The sequence below is a fragment of the Phycodurus eques genome, chromosome 5 (genome assembly GCF_024500275.1).
Source record: "Phycodurus eques isolate BA_2022a chromosome 5, UOR_Pequ_1.1, whole genome shotgun sequence".
Classification (NCBI taxonomy): Eukaryota; Metazoa; Chordata; class Actinopteri; order Syngnathiformes; family Syngnathidae; genus Phycodurus; species Phycodurus eques.
This window is the reverse complement of record NC_084529.1, coordinates 14,447,028-14,464,858: the sequence shown is the minus strand read 5'-3', so window position 1 is coordinate 14,464,858 and position 17,831 is coordinate 14,447,028. Positions and strand designations below refer to the sequence as shown.

The following is a 17,831-nucleotide window of genomic DNA, read 5'->3' as shown; positions in this document are numbered from 1 at the left end:
CGTAATATATGTCGTGTGCTGTCGTCAGTGCCTGACCAAGACACTGCAGGATTTTATGGCAGTAGTCTGACATAACCCCATCGTGAGAGACCTAATTTGTCTTGTCATCTAATACAGGCATCAAGTTAAGGAGACTAGTTTCAAGAGGAAATTGAGAGCCATTCGGAAATGTACCGCTATTGCAAAGTAGATAATGTGTAGTATATTACTGCAGCGTCCAGCGCTAAAACAGCGTAAACTATTGTTAGCCCCTGTGGTGAGCGGTCAGGGCCTTCTCTGCTAGCCTAAACACTATCAGAAGCATTGAACTACATTTACAATCCATCCATCCATTTTCTCTACCGCTTATCCTCACTTGGGTCGCAGGGCGTGCTGGAGCCTGGGCCAGAGGCGGGGTACACCCTGGACCGGTCGCCAGTCAACTGCTGGGCACATAGAAACAAACAACCATTCACACTCACATTCACACCTACGGGCAATTTAGAGTCATCAATGAACCTACCATGCATGTTTTTGGGATGTGGGTAGGAAACCGGAGTGCCCGGAGAAAACCCACGCAGGCACGGGGAGAACATGCAAACTCCACAGAGGCGAGGCCGGATTTGAACCCGGGTCCTCAGAACTGTGAGGCGGATGTGCTAACCTCTCGGCTGCTCTGCTTCCAGTAGTGTATGTGGATGTCCGTAACATGTCTTCAGATTCCTGCACACATTAATACCATTACCAAATAAAGATCATTCTGATTCTGATTCAGCACCTCTGATGAGTATTTGATTGACATTTTTCATGTTGTTATCATGTTATCAGATAAACACATCTTTGTATAATATGGATGAATTCTACACTATTCTATTGCCATTTGATAATTGTGCTAATAAAAGGTTAAATAAGTCAAGTCCCCACTGAAGGCCCACGTACCAAATCCATGCGGGTCAATTTGATCAATTCTACATGCGTATCCTCAAATGTTATGCGGCCATGACAAATCTACTTGACCAATGAATGACCTACACGAGTTTATGTTACCCATATGGCACAACCAAAGCACACTTAAAACTGCAAACTGACCAGATACTGGAATATAGAAGCTTGTAGTACTGTACCAATGTATACCTGTACTGTACCATCTAGTGAAAAAGTTGAGGAGTTGCTTTTCCCTGACTTGCACTGCATCTGACGCATGCAAGAAATGACCCCTAAAGTCACCTTTGTGGGAGTTTAGAATTTGACCTTGGTGTCTCATGTGCAATATAGCCACTATTTCACCACAGCCAGACTAATAACTGGAAATCTGGGTGAGCCATAATTGAAGGTATCCTGATTAGTTGCTGCGCAGTTTTCAAGCATTCTCAGAAATCCAACAGCTGCCAGCGAGAGTGACAGAGAGAGTAAGTGGGACATGGCCAAGTGGCCCACAGGCTTTTAATTAAAGTCTGTGTAGTTAAGGGCTGGGGCTAAGCAAATATGGGCCTCTTGCATCAAAGTTTAATACCAGCTGAAGATAAGTGAGGGAGGTGTGAAGGTGGGGAAAATAATTTGCTATACTGGTAGAGTGATGACACAGTTTGTGCTGACATGCTGATGCTATCACAAGTGGTCTGTGTCATATACAAATGTATTGGGGGGGGGGGGGGGGGGGGGGCATTCTAATCATAAAGGGGGAGGGGAATGGTAAGTAATTCATGCTCTCAGAGTTGGGGGGTTTCAAATAAGATGTAGTTTCCATGAATCCAAGAGGGGGCAGATATGAATCTTGAATTCATTTATATGGACAACAATAGTAGCTAGTTTGTCTTAAAAACCTGGCAACAAGAAAACCTATTTCATTTAAATGACAGCATCAATATGTCAGCAAGGTCCCCAGTTGTGAGAGAAAAAAAGCTTTCATTTCACGAACAAGGGCGACATCTGTTGGTGAAACATACAACTAACAACCGCCGAAGAACATCCATCAGGTCGTTAAAGGACTTTACATTGCTTGTAATAAGAATAAATGTAGCATGTTTTGTAAAATGTAGTCATATTCTAAAGATCAGAATTGTACATTATGTTAACCTACAGGGTCCACAAAACAACTCTGACACATACAGGGGATTTGAGGATTCAAAAATGATCTAATTTAAATTAATGGGAACAAAAATCCTGTCCTGAGAAATGCTTTTAGTTGCAGCAGAGCGCCATCTTTCAAATTGTTACACTGCAAAAGTGCACATACAGTATTGTGACACATGTTTGTTCCTTTGGTGTGAAAAAACAACAACAAAAAACTTCAAATTCATTGCCTTGGTTGAGTTCTGTTTTGTTATACAAACGTGTCTTGTATTACAAACAAAACCATTTTTTTTTATTGACAGGATTGAAGCAAACAGAAGGACACGCGACAAACACATGAAAACAGATCCTTCATTATTCATGTCACTGAACCACAGTAGCACTACTGACAAATTTACCCTATTAAAGATACACATATTTACACCAAAAGAAAGAAAAACTGTACTTGTTGTTATTTTGTACCAGAGCTGCCCCTTCAGTTGCGAAATGTAAATTACATTAGCAGTCAGCAAAACTGACCCAGATGAAACATTTTTCATATTGGACATGGATGTTCCAGAGCATTTGGATTTTCAGACAATATTGCCTATTATTGACTTCTGGAAGATTGAAAGTATAATTAATTTCAAATTTTTGGGTATTGAAATAAAGGCATTACATTAAATACTGAAATAAACACTGTTCATTTAATCGGGAAATAGCTTGATGATAGGGTACAGAGACAACATTGTCCTTTTTACAAACAGCGGTGCCACCAAAATGATTTAAGATGTAGTAAAACTGCTACATTTTGTTGTTATAAAATACAACTCGACAAACTTGAAGAAATGTGTAGGCCCAACTGGGTAGCATATCCGGTACCACAAGGCATCACATAATGTCTGATGTACATACACTAATTGCTATTTGTCTCTCACATGAGTGGTCTTCAGACTGAAAATAATGAGAAGTTTTTCCTGTTGTTGTTGTTGTTGAGGAATGATCTAGTTAACCGCAGGGAGCGTTATACAGTACATTCATTCATTTATTTTCCATAACACTTCTTCTCACTGGGGTCGCGGGCGTGCTGGAGCCAATCCCAGCTGACTCTGGGCGAGAGGCGGGGTAAACCCTGAACCGGTCGCCAGCCAATCACAGGGCACATAGAAACCGACAATCATTCACAGTCAAATTCACATCTATGGGCAATTTAGAGTCTTCGATTAACCTACCATGCATGTTTTTTTGGGGATGTGGGAGGAAACTGGAGTGCCCGGAGAAAACCCACGCAGGCACGGGGAGAACATGCAAACTCCACACAGGCGGGGCCGGATTTGAACCCGGGTCTGCGTTATAGAGTACATTTTCTATTTCATGAAATGTAATTGGTCCACTTCATGTATTATTTGTGATACATAGTGTAAAACAACCACACTATTAGCAAATATTGTGAGACAAGAAACTCAAAAATCAAATATTGCTTTGAAAGAAACTTCCTCCAAACAATGCAGTTGCAATATCTATGATAGTCATTTGAAGTACCCTGAAATTAACCGCCACTTAGCATGTAATACGTCCTTTTGCACTAAAAACACTAAAACCACAAATATGGGTACCTATGAATTAGCTGCTTTTAGAAGCACATTTTATACAAGCACTTTTCCAAAGCTTAATTTTGAATTGATTTACTGTTTCATGTATTAACTTATCCAAATAAGGCAACAACACACATATGTGAAAAAATCACTGAATGTCATGTGTTAAATATATCCGAATGTTTTATACTTCTCTTGGAGGCGCTTGATTTTTAAAACAGAAAAAAACTCCTATTTAGAAAAATAATGCAAAGGTGACTTTGACTGAAGTGCTACCAAAGTGTGTTTCCATTGAGGAGAATAACAACACTATAACCACGTCTTGCTGACACTATCTACAGTCTGTACCGATTAAAGGGGCTGCATTCGAAGGCTGACTGTGTCATAATGCCATGCGAAGACGGTCCTAATTTAAACACAGCCGTCTTTTCCCATTTTTGGAAGACACATGACTCCTATCCTTCACAGCTACCCATATCCTAAAATTCTTACTGAACCACTGCTCAGTCTTAAAAATAAAAAATAAAAATTCTCCATGCTGTCACATATCAGAAGGAAAGAGCATCTTTGACGAGGGTTGTCCAAACACACAATGGTCCTCAAAAGGTTTCTAGTTCCTGGGGAAATTTCCTGTGGTTGAAATGCGCCTCTTCTCTGGAAAACCATTTGAAGTATTTATTCGATATGCAGCTTAAGGTCCATATACAACTACACACTTTGTCATCACTAGTAAGACTATTCAGCGCACTAGTAAGATATTGAATTACCTTTTGCACTCACTAGTAGGACTACATGTTACTTGTGAGGCATAACTGTGAACTAGTTGACATCAGTGCACTACTAGTACTACTAGTGAAGCCCTATATGTTAACTAATAGTATTTTATGTCACTATTAGAACTAGTAGCACACCGTTTTAAACTAGTGCAGTTTTGCCTCACTAGTATCATGCTTTATATTCTTGTTCATTTATTTGAAGGATAGTGCCTTAAGATGCATCATCTCATTTTCGAGGGGGTCCATGTAGTCCAGTTTGACAGTTGTCCTACTAGTAAGGACAAAGAAGATACGAGTCCATGGACCTAAAGCTGAACATAAAGGATATAAAACATTTTTTGAACGGCTTTCCATAAAGCTGTTTGACCATTTATTGATTTTTATACAAGTGCACTGAATTATCTTACTCATGACGACGAAGAGCATACAGTACAAGTGCATGGTCATTAAGCTCTCATCAAGGATATCGAAATGCTGAAAAAGCTTTCCATTAGCCTCGCATTGTGATGTAACAACACGTGCTAACACAACCAGGAAATATCGTTAAGGCTAGATGAAATTTAACAAGGTTTGATGCGGCTTTTGGGATGTACAGGTTCCCTAGAAAAGTGTGGCGTCGTATAGGCATAGGCTGGATGCAGCCCATAAAGCGGGACTTACTTGATTTACTGTTACACACAGTGAAAATATTATCTTATTGGCACACTTACTAATTCACTTGAGATACTCCTCGAAGGCTGCGGTCGCTGATTATGAAAATAGGTAGTACCTCTTAATGTAGAAACACTTCAACTGAAAGGAACAAATGACTCATTCTGAAATGAAGGATATGTCACTCTGCAGAAGAAGAAAAAAAAGTCCACCAGGGGGAGCCAAGATACAAAACGAATTTTCAGGATGACGTGAACGCTTAGTGGAGTTGCTCAGTCTTCTGCTCTCGACAGGTCTGTGCTGTGGAATGTGCTGCTTTGTGCAGTCAGTTCGAGAGTAGTTAAAGCTGATCCGACATCTGTCTAGAATTTGAGTTGGACTGACTGTTTGAAGACATAGTTCTGATGGTGGGTGACGTGGAAGGGCTCTCATAATGGGGCAAGTCGCCCTCGGAAGCTTCTTGCCCATCTGGGAGGTACGGAGGAGGCGGCAGATCAAACCAGGGAGGCCGACTGGTGGAAAACATAAACACATGATGACCGTGAGCACAACTCACAAAGATTTCTTTGTCAGTTCAGATGTGTTCTGTGACAAGGTCAAATGATCAAAATAATGTCTTCATTGGAAATGCATACACTAAACACAGCGGGGCTCGGTCCCAATCCTCTGCGAATAGCGAAAAGCCGCGAATAATTAACGGCCACTACAATTGAAAAAAAAATTACTTTTTTTCAATAAGCGGGGTACACCAAGTAGGTTAAAAAAAAAAGACAGAAAATAAATAAATGAATTAAATTGGAGAAAAAAAAAATAAAAAAATCTGCAAATATATGGGTGCCGAACCGGACGTGTGGGGGTCCACTGTATTTACACGTGATAAATATAAGAAGGGCGGCACGGTGGCTGACTGGTTAGAGCCACAGCCTCACAGTTCTGAGGAGCGGGGTTCAATCCCCAGTCCCGCCTGTGTGGAGTTAGCATGTTCTCCCCGTGCCTGCGTGGGTTTTCTCCGGGCACTCCGGTTTCCTCCCACATCCCAAAAACATGCATTATTGGAGACTCTAAATTGCCCGCAGGTGTGAATGTGAGTGCGAATGGTTGTTTGTTTGTATGTGCCCTGCGATTGGCTGGCAACCAGTTCAGGGTGTACCCCGCCTCCTGCCCGATGACAGCTGGGATAGGCTCCAGCACGCCCGCGACCCTAGTGAGGAGGAGCGGCTCAGAAAATGGATGGATGGATAAATATAAGAACTGAAAATACTAATACCAAACATGGTTTAACTCACTTTAAATCTAAGCAGAAAACTAACATCGCTTTTCCACTGCACTGTAGCAAACTCGGCTGAACTCTCGGCTCTGTTTGGGTGGTCAGTGGTCAACAACACAAACAACATGTGACTGTTGGCCAGCGTAAGGCGACCATTTTTGTTATTACGCATGGCTAGAGCAAAAGAGAGATTGTGAAGTATAGTAATCAGGATCAAGCCCTCCCATTAATAGCGAAAAAAATAATTCAATTGATAAATGTTTAGAAATGTCTATATTCATAGTTAAAACTATAACTACAGTGAGTCATTGAGATACGAGTGACTGTCATTTCAAAGTCTTACAAAGATCTTCCAACATTGCTTTACCCTTAAAAAAAATAAATGGCTTGCAGCTAAGCCCATACAATTCAGTAAGTGCACGCCAAAAAAACTTTCAACTTTATTGCAGTACTGTAATGAGATGTTGAAAATTACATTACGATCAAGATGCCGATGATGTTGATGAATTAGCCGTACAGTATGATAATGATGAAGCTATAACTGCAGAGCAAAGCAGAGGAGTTAAATCTCTTCCACTTCTTTCTTTGGTGCTTCGGAGGAAGACGTGACTATTCCGATGGGTGTGAGGAAAATGGTGATATAGGCAGCTGCTGTTGCTGCTTCTTCATAAAGACAAAGGGTTTTAGATGTCTCCATGGTAGTGTTGATGGCACTGCAGAATTTTATATGCGTCCGTCGGGTACTGTCGTTCACATCATAATAGTGGGGTACAGCAGCGCAGTGTTTGCCTTCCTTAACATATCCAGGAGGTTTACCTTCTCGTTGAGGGTCATAACCTCATAGCCTGCAGGCGCTTTCGTTGTTTCCCAGAAGCCTTAGAATTAAAACGGCATTTGGGTGGCGCGTTTTGCACCAAGAAAAGCACATACATCACTTGTGTTATAGTACTATATTCCATATTGGTATTTAGCTATTTTATGTTAATAATATTATTAGAGCTTTTCACATCAGGTGCCATCCAAGTAACACCAAAGTGTATTTATTATTGTAAGCCATTGTAACATGCACAGTTTGAGCATTAACACTCCTCTTAAACATAGGAACAAATAAAGTGCACTGAACATAAGCTAAATATTAATTGCATTGAAATAAAAGTTTAAGGCGGGGTACACCCTGAACTGGTTGCCAGCCAATCGCAGGGCACATACAAACAAACAACCATTCGCACTCACAGTCATGATTATAGCGCCTATGCCACAAAAAACAAATTGACTATTTTTGCAATGTTGCTGACAACTGTGAATAGGTAAATTCTCCAAAGCACAGAAAACAGGGCACATTGAATTTTGTCATATCTTGTCTAGTGTCAAATGTTACTAAGATATGGCAATGGCCTTGGCTGGCCACGCTTGAAACCATAGCTGACCTGTTACTAGAAATGGTACCTTTTAGAACCTGTTTTTTGGCAATGGAAAACCGTCAACAACAAGCAGAGCGAAGGTGAGCAGAGTAGGTGCAATGCAGTGGAAAACCGGCTTGTTTTGTTGTTGTTGTTGTTACCTGACATCCATTACAGCCTGAGAGTACGATGGAGGCGTCTGTGCAGTAGGACAAAGGGTATCAGACAGGATTTGCAGCATCTGAGGAGATGAGCTATACTGCTCGGCTGGAGAAGGGGAGCCAGGAGAGAGACCCGGATCACTGGGATGCATGTGGCCGCGATCCAAGATGACCAAGCGTGACAGCAGCAACGGTTGGTGGTGGTGGTGAGAGGCTCCTCTTACACCAGCAGGAAGCAGAACACTCCTCTTCCTCTGGTGATGAAGCACCAGGGCCAGCAATGCTACGACCAACACGAAGATGACGGCGCTCCCGATGACGGCGTAGGTGATGCTGGGGTAGTAGCGCAGACGGTAGTCCAATGTCACAAAGTCCTGCCCAGGAGCTTCTGCAAGGGAAAGACAAAGCTTCAAGTGAGGATGGATGTAGGCGGTAGGAAGTCATGAAGTGGTAAGGAGTCCCTTACCACAAAGGTGGGTGAAGTAAGAATGACGAGAACTACTGGATTTAGAAGTTGATATGGAAAAAGGAGGCATTGGGGAGCTCCTAAACCAAAGCGCTAAACTGTCTTCATTTGAAAATGGACTCCATGTAATCTTAAGGAGAAAGATGCCAGTATTTTGCAACAGGTATAAAAGCAGTTCAAGAAACCCAGGTTAAAATTTTAAGTCCTCATCCATTATTATAGAGAAAGAAAAAGGACAGAGGCCAAGTGATTAGAGCAACCTCAAATAAAACATGATCTATGTTTGTGGCGTGGCACATATGAGAAGGTAACCGAGGATCAAGGGTCGAGGTTACAGATTCATTGCCAGAACAGGGTTTCCATAAACTACTGAAGTTCAGGAAACCTAACAATAAAATAAAATACTGTGCTGCCAAGCTGATGAATGAAATAAAAGAAGGGACTGCTCTAATGCCAGAAAGCACTGCATCTTACAACCCCAATTCCAATGAAGTTGTGACGTTGTGGAAAACAAATAAAAACAGAATACAATGATTTGCAAATCATGTTCAACCTATATTTAATTGAATACACTACAAAGACAAGATATTTAATGTTCAAACTGATCAACTTTATTGTTTTTAGCAAATAATCATTAACTTGGATTTTTAGGGCTGCTTCAGCTGTTCAACAGTCCGGGGTCTCCGTTGTTGTATTTTACGCTTCATAATGCCCAACACATTTTCAATGGTCAGTCCGGTACCCACACTCTTTTACTATGAAGCTACGCTGTTATAACACGTGCAGAATGTGGTTTGGCATTGTCTTGCTGAAATAAGCAGGGGCGTCCATGAAAAAGACGTTGCTTGGATGGCAGCATATGTTTCTCCAAAACCTGTATGTACCTTTCAGCATTAATGGTGCCTTCACAGATATGTAAGCTACCCATGCCATTGGCACTAACACAGCCCCATCATCCGGACTGTCCATAACAGCCCGGATGATTCTTTTCCTCTTTGGCCCGCAGGACACGACGTCCACAATTTCCAAAAACAATTTGAAATGTGGACTCGTCGGACCACAGAACACTTTTCCACTTTGCATCAGTCCATCTTAGATGGGCTCCGTCCCAGAGAAGCCGGGGGCGTTTCTGGGTGTTGTTGATAAATGGGGTTTGGGTTGCATAGTAGAGTTTCAAGTTGCACTTACAGATATAGCGCCGGAATGTATTTACTGACATTGGTTTTCTGAAGTGTTCCTGAGCCCATGTGGTGATATCCTTTACACATTGATGCAGGTTTTTGATGCAGTGCCGCCTGAGGGATCGAAGGTCACGGGCATTCAATGTTGGTTTTCGGCCTTGCCACTTACATGCAGTGATTTCTCCAGATTCTCTGAACCTTTTGATGATATTATGGACCGTAGATGATGAAATCTCTAAATTCCTTCCAATTGTAATTTGAGGAACATTGTCCTTAAACTGTTTGACTATTTTCTCTCGCACTTGTTCACAAAGTGGTGAACCTCGACCCAGCTTTGCTTGTGAATGACTGAGCAATTCAGAGAAGCTCCTTTTATACCCAATCATGGCACCCACCTGTTCCCAATTAGCCTGTTCACCTGTGGGATGTTCCAGACAGGTGTTTGATGAGCATTCCTCAACTTTCTTTTGTTTCTTGCCACCTGTCGCAGCTTTTTTGGAATGTGTTGCAGCCATAAAATTCTAAGTTCATGATTATTTTCTAAAAACAATTAAGTTTATCAGTTAGAACATTACATATCTTGTCTTTGTAGTTTATTCAATTAAATATAGGTTGAACATGATTTAAAAATCAGTGTATTCTGTTTTTATTTATTTTTAACACAACGTCCCAACTTCACTGGAATTGGGGTTGTATTATTCTACATAGGAATGAGGGAACAGCTCTGAAAGATACTGTAAGAATTTGAATCAGGGTGAAAAATTTGTAAATTGAATTTTCTTTTTCTTGCTGGCAGATAGTAATATGTAATTGTAAGAAGAAGGTAGAGCGGGACTCGGTTCTATTTATTAAGGCACCGCAGGCAAGCAGTGCTAATGAGGAGGGAGTATTTTATATTAGCTGTTTTATTTCAAATGACAAAAGTACCTCAGGCTCAAGCTATAAACAACAAACCTCTGGATCCCTCATAAAAAGTTTGAAACACTCAATGAAATATTTTTTTTCTGGTCTCTGTTAGAAAGTAATGCTTTATTGCCTGAGTACACTTTGTTTCAGTTCCAAGTATGACTTTGTGTGGTCTGTGTTGCCTAGCAACCATGCAAACAGTTTGTGGATGTTGCCAACATCGCTTGACAGGAAATGACCAATACAAGATAGCTCGAGGTTGCTATAGCAAGACCATGCCTCCATTTGGGAGGCTCGAAGCTGGGAAGAAGGAAACCCCTTTGCGGTGTTTTGAAGTCTTGGGTGATTAGTAGCACTTAAGGGGTATCACGTTTAGCACTCCTGAGATGCCATAAACCTCTGAGAATATGAGCAGAGCTAGTAACCAGGATTGTGTGTGAGAAAATCAACTCATACATCCATATGAGATGCTCGCTTCTATGTATTATAACTGAGGTACGACATATAACATACACTAGACATATTCAACATTATGGGAAACAATTGTATTTCCTTTTGTGCCAAAGGTTTAGAAGGGGGGATGCATGAAGCTACAGTCAGCAGCTGGTTTCTCAGCACATACAAACAAACAAATGAAAAAAGGTTGCAAACATGTTTTTTTCCCCGTTGTTTTACTTTTAGGGAAATGAGTTACAAGGGGTTAAAAGAACCTATTAATGGAAAGGCTTTTACAGCTTGTTTTTATTTCGTGATTTTTTTTCATACTCTTTGTCACGTTTTCTCCGTCTCGCTGACCTTGAAGGCCCGGGAGGCTTTTGTAATGTGTGAGCATGTATGTGTGTGCACACATACTGTTGAATTCTCAACAACGAGCAGCGAGGCATGCCGCCTATTCATGTACCAGCGTGTAGTCGGGGGGCCCGTGCCTTAATTAAATCTCATGTAATTCAGATGCTGCCCCCGCCCGCTTCCTGAACCTGGCACCAGCCAATAAAATAAGACCTGTCTCACCCTCTCTTGTGATTTAAAATTGGACAGTGCTTCATGCTACCAATTCATTGTGAATTGGACTCTTAGCGAAGAAGAATTTCCATAATTACCTAGTTTAAAAGAGCACAAATGGAGACACCTCGCCACCGTTACCCGAGTCTGTCTATTAGATGTCCCTGCAGTTCTCTGGGAGTGCAGACAAACACACACAAAAGGAACTCAGAGTGCTGTAACATTAACAATGGGGGCTTGCTCGGCACATTAGCTGCAGAAGCTTGAAAGGCGGTTGCAAATCACAGAGGCAATGGAAAAAAGAAAAGAAAAAAGGACACAACTGAAGCAGCCTCTGTTTTTTAGTGAGGTAAAAGAGGGCCTGCGTGTCAAAACCCCATTGAGTGCATGACAGAGGAACATTGCACTAAGTGGGGTGTACACATTCTGATTTTTACGTCTTAACCAAATGTTTAAATGTAAAAGACCCCACACAGAACAAAGATGTGTCCTTACTACTCTTATGGCTTTAGCACATCATAGACATAACTACAACAGTGGTGCCTCGAGATATGAGTGACCCGATACACGAGTTTTCCGAAATACGAGCCGTCGATCGGACAATTTTTTTGCTTCATAAATGTTCTTCCAAAAAGAAGCTTCAAGCTGTTTATTTCCCCTCTCAGCTGACGGTTACTGTGAAACTAAACATAAAACAAAGAAAAATAGATAGATTTGCTAATTTTGAGGAAAAGGTATGGAAAGTAATTGAAAATACATCAGCATACAATAGGGAGTACTGTTCAGATTAATGCCGATACTTTTGGTGAAAATGAAAATTTGTTGTTCTGACTTTCTGCCTGTCCCATCAGGGGTTGCCGCAGCAAGTCACTTGCATCATTTGTTTGGCTGTTTTTTTTTTTTTAAATTATTATTATTTTTTAACGCTGGATGCCCTTCTGACATTACCCGCCCATCTTTTTTCTTTTTTTTAGCCGGGCTTGGGAAGTGGAGCACTGACCAAGAATCGAACCGAATGTAATATTATATCTGAATTTAGAACACAGTGGCTTGTTGAATAAGTATAGCAATCTCTGTGATTGCTTTTGCGAGTCTGTCTCATTTACCTTTGTCATTTATAATATCGATCGTAGTGTTTTTTCCAAACGTGATCAGAAGCTAAATTAATGAGATATTTGCTTCAAGACATTATGTTATAGCACCAACGGGCTTTGGTTAGTGTTTTATATGTTGAAGTTTAAAAGTCATGATCTGGTACCAGCCTTCCCAGTTAACATGGATATTTGACTTCTGAAGCTGTCAATAGCAGGGAATGTGTTAATCACACTTTAACTTCTGATGAATATTTTAACAAATGTCTATATATTCTGTCTGGGCCTAACTGAATGTATCATGACAACAAGTAGATCACACAAACCTACGAGTGAAAGGATTCTTAAAACAATCCCCCCTGTTGTTACTGTTGCTTTACGCATAAACATGTATGATCACCAAACATCCATCCATCCATCCATCCATTTTCTGAGTCGTTTCTCCTCACTAGGGTCGCGGGCGTGCTGGAGCCTATCCCAGCTATCATCGGGCAGGAGGCGGGGTACACCCTGAACTGGTTGCCAGCCAATCGCAGGGCACATACAAACAAACAACCATTCGCACTCACATTCACACCTACGGGCAATTTAGAGTCTCCAATTCATGCATGTTTTTGGGATGTGGGAGGAAACCGGAGTTACCGGAGAAAACCCATGCAGGCACGGGAAGAACATGCAAACTCCACACAGGCGGGGCCGGGGATTGAACCCCGGTCCTAAGAACTGTGAGGCTGACGCTCTAACCAGTCGTCCATCGTGCCGCTGTTGATCACCAAACATCCATCCATTCATCCATTTTCTGAGCCGCTTCTCCTCACTAGGGTCGCGGGCGTGCTGGAGCCTATCCCAGCTGTCATCGGGCAGATCACCAAACATATAATACAATAATACATATTCACAACACATACATGAAAGAGTCATTCACATGGCGCCCAATCAGATGCTGTTTAAGGTATATCAAAGACAAAATCTTGACATGCTGTTATTTTTGGATTAACGGTTACTTGTGCATGTTGCAAGTCAGTGATCATAAAACACACACACAGTAGAGTGCACACACACAAAGTTTACTGGCTTTCATCATATAAACCTGACAGATGAGCTCATGGTACATGAAATGTAACATTGCCTTCCAGCGAATCTGAACGTGCTTACTTTGGACTAAATGCATTTAACGCACAGCTGTCAAGATCAAAGTTGGACCTGGCGGTTCCCCAGAGGCTTTCACACTATGACAAACAGACAAGAAAAGCTCACAGGTCACATCCATGCAAGTGTTGGTAGTATTCCTACTAAAAGTGTGCATGTACACACACGAGATGAAAATGGCGTTAGGTGACCCTGAGCAAGGCACTGAACGCCCACTAAGTGCTGAGGGTACAACACCAGTGTGCTGTCCTATTATTCCTGCAATAAAATGTTAATTATTCTAATATACATTGTCAATATGTGTAGCTTCAGTCAAATTTACATTTATTGCAGGCTTTTTGGTGAATGAGGTCTTAATGTTGTCGTGAGGGGGACAATCAATGATTCTAAATCCAGAAAAGTTGGCAGGATTAATGGGAGTATTATGCATTTTTTCCCAGTTTAATACATCACTCATAACATCTACCATGGCACCTCTCATACGCTTTCACAGAGTATACTGTATACATGAGGTTTTCATGAGTTTTTTTTTTTCATGAGTTGGTGGAGGATGCAAGGTGCAGCCTTTCTACTCTGCCGCTTGAATTACACCAGTGAGCTGCTTTTCACATCTCTCCATATAATACACCCCTTAACTTTCCTTGCCTCTTCCTCTCTCCCACTACTGGTTGTTTTTGTTTGCCATGTTGTCTTCTTGTATTGTCTCCCCCTCTCACTCTCCCCTTTCTACTGTGTTCCCCTCCTGTTGGTAATTTACTCTACAGTAAAAAGACATGCAGAATGCTCTGACCAGTTCAGTGCGTATCGCTTGTAAACTCACTGAATGTATCAATTCAATGTCCTCCTTTCACTGCTAGTTGTGTCTAGGGTTGCGCATCGAGAATCGAGAACCGACTGGAACCGGGACTAATGTTCCGTTTCTCCCGGAATCGTTTAAATTTAAAAGATTTGATGCCTACAGTCCACCAACCCCGAAAAAGAGAGTGGCGAACACCAACAAAGAAAAACGTGCACAAAGACGTGGTTGTGCCCAATGGCGGAGGCGAACAAAAGTGTGTCTTAGGTTTGTTAAAATGAATGACCCGTCGCTTTAGTGAAACACTTATAAGATTATATTGTGCAAAGGAGACTTTCATGATGTGTATAAGACTGACGTGGTCCCTCCCACCCTGAGCCTCAGCCTACGCCACGCGGAACTTCAGTGAAGTCAACTCTCAGTCAATTGGGTGAGTGAAACAATAAAATACGTCAATGCCAACATTGAGGCAGCTAACAAGGTAAACGGTTGGTTGCACTTTTCCACTGATGGTTTTTAGCATTTATTTTAGTCTTTAAACCAACGTAAGAGCCGATGACAGAAAAAAATGCTGAACATTGAGCTAAAACTTCAATGTAGCAACTTTACAACACAATGAATTGGGACAAAATTCACATATATGTTGTCTCACAGTAATACAGACATTAACCTTGTGCCTCATCGGTGGGTAAGGAAAGGAATCGTTTTGTAGCAATTCGTTCCATCTATTAAAACATGTTTTAAATAATAATAACCGTGTGAAGTTACTTTTCGTGCCAAAATGCTGCGTTCCGGTGTGTACCCTTCAAAATAAAAGGCTACAAGCTGAAAACAGGAAGTCAGGTTAAAACTGGCACATATAAACCATTTGACGTGATAAAACAGTCCCAAATAAAAATTTTAACAATACTATATTTAACTTTTAGCTGAAACATTAATTAACGCATATTAAGTCAGCTGGGTTAATTCCACACACATTGCCTTTTAGTTCATAGGTTTGATATTGATTCTGGTTATAAAGAACACCGAGTCAAATCTTTGTTTTAGTCTATGCTCCCGGCTGCTAAGAAAATTTGGAAACCCTTTATTTAAACAATGCAAAACATTTTTTGACCCAGCCCCCTAAAGAATCGGAATCGAGAATCGTTTGGAACCGGAATCAGAACCGGAATCAGGCACTTCGAGCTCTCAAAAATAATGCATACTGGTACACAAACGCTGCATAACCGCATACAAACAGGCAATATAACAAGAATTACACCTACTGAATGTTCAAATACATCACAGACTTCTTTCTTTGTTTTATGGTCACAAAAACAGCTATCTCAAAGCTAACACACAATGAATGAAAAACACCATTGACGAGCTAACAAAAATTAGCATCAAATTTGCGGCTCATCCTTCAAAATAATGAATATCGATACACAAACACTGTATAAAAACATATGACATATGACAATATGACAATACTGTCTGTCATATATTCTTCAAACTCTGAATAAACAGTTATAATAACAATATTGGAGCGTGACTTCTACTTTCTTTGTTACTGCAAGTGCATCTCATTGTGTGCATCACACTGCCCCTCAGAGGCCAAGACGTGCACAAGGAAAAGCGATTGTCAATAAAACCAAACCCCAGTTGCATCAAGCACTTGTGTATTGCTGCACATGTGGAGAAAGCAAATGCTATTCCCACAATATACTGACAGTAAAAAAAAAAAAAAAACATTAATTGAACATTAATTGTTATTTTGCACTTTAAAAGTATAATTTGAATTTTTATTTATTGAGATTATTTTTCATGGTTTTCTAATTTATTATTGTTTAATGTATTCAAATGTAGAATATGCTTATGTTTAACTGAAGCAGTGCCTTGTTGCCTAATATAATTTGAATTTATTGTATTCAATTGTAGTACATTCTTACTTAATGTAAGCCATTGGTTAATAATAAATGGGTCAGTTTTTCTCATACCCACTGTTGCTGGTTATTGTTCTCTGTTTGAGTAATATCACTTCATCAAGCCTTTTCTAACATTCTATACTACAAAATAAGTAACGTATGTATGATTATCGCTGATATCGGATAGGACCGATATCGATATCTGCCAAAATTTAAGGCTGCAATATCGGTATCGGATCGGAAGTGAAAAAGTTGGATCAGGACATCCCTATCCATTATTGTTAAATGAACTTGGAAAATGTCTGTCAAAGATTTCAGATCAACATTTTCATCCCTACGTGTCAATAGCTTGTGAGCATCCTCGCTGGCAAAGTCAATGCAGTGTTCGATGTAATGATTAAGGAAGAGATGGGGCCACAAATGCCTACAGAACATGTTTTGGCTTTAAATGTAAAAGCGCAACCAACACCCACCATGCTGCTGAAGTTAAATCTGTGTTTTTTTTTATCCTCATTGGCTACTTGTCCATGTATACAAGCCACCAACTGCCAGGACGCACTCAATTAAGGACGAATGAGAGCGCAACATAAAATAAAAAGGAATTTGGGATGATAATAAACTCCATACGGCTTAATTGCGGCTTAATTTAACAGTGGAGATAGAGATAACCACTACTTTTAGCATATTCCTCCGACAGGTAAGAGCTGTGTGTCTCCTGCAGCACGCTGGCGACCTAGTTCACATTCATAAAGCACTTTCTTTAAAAGGACTCAAATGTGAAGGGCTGGAAATTAGTTATCATCTTCCTCTGCTCCAGTTTTCCAGGCTTTACTAATCCAAGTCTGTCAACGGCTGATAGAAATTAGTCACAGCTACACTCCACCTTATTGCAAAGTCACTTTGTGTGATGCTAATTACAGGTGGGGGGCTGCTGGCTCCTTTGGCAGCTCGGCTGCCACAATTACGCTCACTTCTGTGTGATATAAGATGTAGGAGTAGAGACAGACTTGGCAGGCTCAGAGTGCTATGTCCTGTACGAGATGAAATGAGAAGCGATGCAAAGAGAAGAGGACCACTAGGAGGCAGACATTTCACATGTTTCTATACACACAGAAACACGAGGCAGTTTTAAAAAGAGAGGGGGGTAGCCCACACCATCTGGCCTCACACAGCTCTAATAAAAGTTCATTTCGTGCAATTAGCTTGCTGTCCATCCCATATACAATCCAAATCCACCAGCTTCAAACACTGTACATGGTATTCTATATTGCACCATCACTCGCCTCACGTTTTTATCAGCTACAGTATAACAACAAAACACATACATCTGGAGATGTAGGATAATTAGCTCAGTTTGTGCAAAATATATTGTTACTAAATCAGGATTAATAATAATAATATTAAAACAAAATCCACAAATCTAATTTGTGGAGAGTGAATTTACATTTAGTGCCA

At 40.8% G+C, this 17,831-nt stretch overlaps 1 protein-coding gene across 1 annotated transcript in view; it reads right to left on the bottom strand.

Annotated features, from left to right (window-relative positions):
- Positions 1-2,286: 2,286 nt before the first annotated feature.
- ldlrad3 (low density lipoprotein receptor class A domain containing 3) overlaps positions 2,287-17,831 on the bottom strand; it is an 81,106-nt gene continuing 65,561 nt past the window's right edge. The window contains exons 5-6 of the mRNA XM_061677616.1: positions 7,882-8,269; positions 2,287-5,565 (exon numbers count right to left, since the gene is read on the bottom strand). Of these exons, the coding sequence (XP_061533600.1) occupies positions 5,394-5,565; positions 7,882-8,269 (560 nt within the window). The 3' untranslated portion in view covers positions 2,287-5,393. The remainder of the gene's footprint in view (positions 5,566-7,881; positions 8,270-17,831) is intronic.